This window comes from Asparagus officinalis, chromosome 4 (assembly GCF_001876935.1).
Source record: "Asparagus officinalis chromosome 4, Aspof.V1, whole genome shotgun sequence".
In the NCBI taxonomy this organism is placed as follows: Eukaryota; Viridiplantae; Streptophyta; class Magnoliopsida; order Asparagales; family Asparagaceae; genus Asparagus; species Asparagus officinalis.
This window is the reverse complement of record NC_033797.1, coordinates 89,944,256-89,947,923: the sequence shown is the minus strand read 5'-3', so window position 1 is coordinate 89,947,923 and position 3,668 is coordinate 89,944,256. Positions and strand designations below refer to the sequence as shown.

General features: G+C 36.2%; 1 protein-coding gene across 1 annotated transcript in view; it reads right to left on the bottom strand.

The window, feature by feature from the left end:
* LOC109837832 (homeobox protein knotted-1-like 3) overlaps nucleotides 1–3,302 on the bottom strand; it is a 16,203-nt gene extending 12,901 nt beyond the window's left edge. The window contains 5 exon segments of the mRNA XM_020406199.1: nucleotides 1,087–1,218; nucleotides 1,313–1,500; nucleotides 2,603–2,723; nucleotides 2,837–2,948; nucleotides 2,950–3,302. Coding sequence (XP_020261788.1) covers nucleotides 1,087–1,218; nucleotides 1,313–1,500; nucleotides 2,603–2,723; nucleotides 2,837–2,948; nucleotides 2,950–3,044 — 648 coding nt within the window. The 5' untranslated portion in view covers nucleotides 3,045–3,302.

Sequence of the window (3,668 nt, the reverse complement as noted above, 5' to 3'; positions counted from 1 at the left end):
AATGAGGGTAAGATAATAAAATAAAATAAAAAGTTATTTTCCATATAAATAAATACAAAAAAATAATTAGAATTTTAATATATTCTGATATGTATATTATTGAAAGTGTATATCTAACTAATTAGCTTTAAATTAATTAAATATACTAGTATAAAGATGAAATATGAAAAAATAGACTCTTTTTAATGACATATCTGGGAAAATTACCTCTATAATCAAAATAGAATATATTTCATAGTTAATTTCGAGTAAGGTGAAATAAAATATTGAATATTAAATGATAAAAATATTATAAGAAGATCATAGAAATATCTATGATACTTTTATAGCTAATTTATTAATGACATATCTAGGAAAAATATGTTGTTACTCAAATAGAAATATATTTCATAACTAATTTTAAATCAGGTAAGATAAACTATTGAATATGAAATAGTAAAATATCATAAAAGGATTGTAGAAATCTGTGATATTTTAGGGTATTAAAATGACTCAGTTTATATAAAATTAAAATAATCAATTTTTAATATCGGTCGCACGTGCAATAATGCTAGTGTGCTTGTGTGATGAATAGAGGTATGTTTGGTACCAAGCACCAAATTCGGTGCTTGGTAATGCTGTGACCAATTCTCATCCACTAATTTAATGGGTGGATAATCAAGTGGGACCATTTTTAATTAGACACATTTAAATGTATGGATGGGATGAAATTAGATCGCTACCAAGCACCAATTTGTACTTGATATTAAGCTTACTCATTTTTCTTACACATGTACGTGTGTGCGTGTATATGTAGAAAATGAATCCTAAGGTGTCACCTTAAATTCAATTTAAAGATGCACCTCTTAATGCATGTATTAGACTATTACAATGAATGCTCTCCGTTCGTTATAATCTAAATATCTCAAAACATCTGTAAAATAAAAAACATAATATTATTTCAATACTTCTAAATCATCCCATACTATGCGGTTGCATCATAAACGTGAAAAAACTTTGCAGTTAATTTCAAATCAGTCCATGCTACGCAAATGGCATCCACAAAAAATAAAAAAAGTAAACTTAGGGTTGCATGATGTTTCTTACTGTAGGGTACGGCCACTTGGAATGTTGTAGCCACCATTGCTTCAACACAGAGGTGGTATCTCCCGGCAACTTTCCCGCCCTCCTCTTCCTTAGTATCTCCTCTCTCACATCTTCTATCCTCGACCTAAATCCCTAAAAAAAACATCGAAAAAAGGCTTACGGTATTTTATCAAATGTACTAGTCAATGGCTAAGAGTAATTAAAATATGAGAGTGTATATACATACCTGTTTAAGTTCAATCTTGAGCTCTTGTCTGACTCTCTCCATCAAGGATCGCTCGGATTCAGTGGGAAGAAGAGGACCGAATCCCATCATATCGTTCCCATCGAACCCCATGTCAAGAGGTATTTCCGGGTGAAACTCGTCTTCGTCGTCTGACATTGTTGCTCCTGTTCCTTCGTCAAGAGTCGCACCTGCAAAAAAAAAAAAAGATAACATTAAGTTATGTGAACTCGATCATTTGTAGACTAGTGAACGTTTTCACCATTATTTGGTGAATTTTTTTCTCCTGAAGTATATGATATTGTGTATATATAGTCGTTATAAGAAAGATTATTCCAACCAACTTTCTCAAGCCTATAAAAACATAGCAGGTGTTGAAAAGACTATAAAAACTTTGAAGCGCTACATGTTTGGTTCACAAAATCTAATTGTGGTAGAATATATAATCTTGAAACATAACTAAGCATCTACTAATCTGTCACCCTATCATTTATGTGGAAAATCGATCATAGCTATGCTACATAACGTCGCTGACGTTTGACCGTTAATTTGTAAACAAGTCAATAAAATATATGACAATTATAAGAAAATGGCTTGTCCAATTGAAAAAAGAAGCGATAAGAGAGGGGATCCAAATTTATAACTGACAGTAAGAAGTTTAATAATATATATATAGATCGGTTGCAAGCGTGAGGAGGGAGCTATAATTATTTTTTCCCTACCTAATAACTTTATCTTACAAAATAAAAAATTGATGTCCATTAGCAGTTACATAAGGATTAATCTCATCAACACACAGAATACAAAGTACAATTTAGCAATTACGATGATATATATATATATATTTATTTATTTATCTCGGCTTCAACGTAAAAGGAAAGTAATTAAGTTCTCTATCGATCCTCAAAAAATTTACGGAATGCAAAAGGCAACCACCAGAAAGAGCAGCTGCCATAGATAGTGGAAGGCTTTTGGCAACCAGAAGAGAGCTTAAGCTCACCAAGCATTCCCCTTTCGCCTACTTGCCACCTAACATAACTACACTAACATCCCATTGGGCCCCATCCCCATCCACCATCCTTCCTCAACCAACAACCCATAAAAACAAAACACCAACAAAAGCTGCGACCCAACAAAGATAATTAAAGCGGCTGCCTTTGCCCTGTCCATGGACGAAGAAGAAGGCACCACTCCTAGCTATAACTTTTTTTTGTTTTTTAAAAAATGTAAAATATTTATATTACCCCAACGCCAAAACCTAAGAAGAAGAAGAAGAAAAAGACGAATTATTACCAGTGATTTCTTGGAAGGACTGCTCGATCTCCCTGCAAGCCATCACAGCTTCTACGGCGTGAATACGGACGTGCTGCTGCAACTGCTCGCGGAACGAGCACAGCACAAACAAATACTGCGCCTGTTGGGAGGAAAAAGCAACAAAGAAAAAAAAAAACTCGATATGATCCCCTAACTAAATTAATCAAGTAAATTAAAGCTTTAGAGTTTTTAAAATTGATGGTTAGCGCTCACGAGGAACGAGTCGAGCTCCTGTTTGTCCTGAGGCGAGAGGATAGCGCGGTGATGCGCTGCGTACGACCGCAACAGGTGGTGGGAATTCGCCAGCTGCGCGTCGATCCCTCTGCTGCTCCTCCTCGGCCGCTGCCATGACCGACGACGAACACTCTCCTCCTCCTCCCCCGGCCATCTCCATCCCTAGTCCTTGATCGCTCTGCATCATTTTCCTCCTAGAAAAAAAAACCTGATTTGGGCCACTCTTTCTATATGTTAGAAGGAGGGTGGAGACATGGAGGACCACCGACGGTTCTTTTAAGGGAAGTGCGCGGAGAGCTTTCGGAGGGAGAGATTAGGGTTGAGAGGGGTCGGAGACAAATAGGATAATGAGAGGACGACCTGTTGCTATAAGGAGAGGAAAAAGAGCACATGGGAAAGAAAAAGGGGGAGGATGGAGAGAGAGAGAGAGAGAGAGAGAGGGAGGGAATCCTATTTCATTTTTGGAGAAAAAGAAGGTGTGGAATCATTATCTCCATGATTTTGTGGATTTTCCCACTATATTCTTTTGGTTAAGGACCACAAACTACTGTTATTGGTAGTGTACAGTTCTTTTGGCACCTTGAACCTCAAATTGTTTTGTTTTAGGCCCGGTAACTGTAAACCCGCAAACAATTTTCAACAATTTCTACTTTGTTGCAAAGACCTCGTTAAGGAGGTTCCAGAGTCAAGAACAAAACAGGACATATATTCATAATTAATTGCGTGCAAAAAAAAAAAAGAGTTCTACTACTAAAAAATAACATATGGTATGGAAAGTTCCAGGGTTAAGAGGAAATTTGTTGAGCTTGAG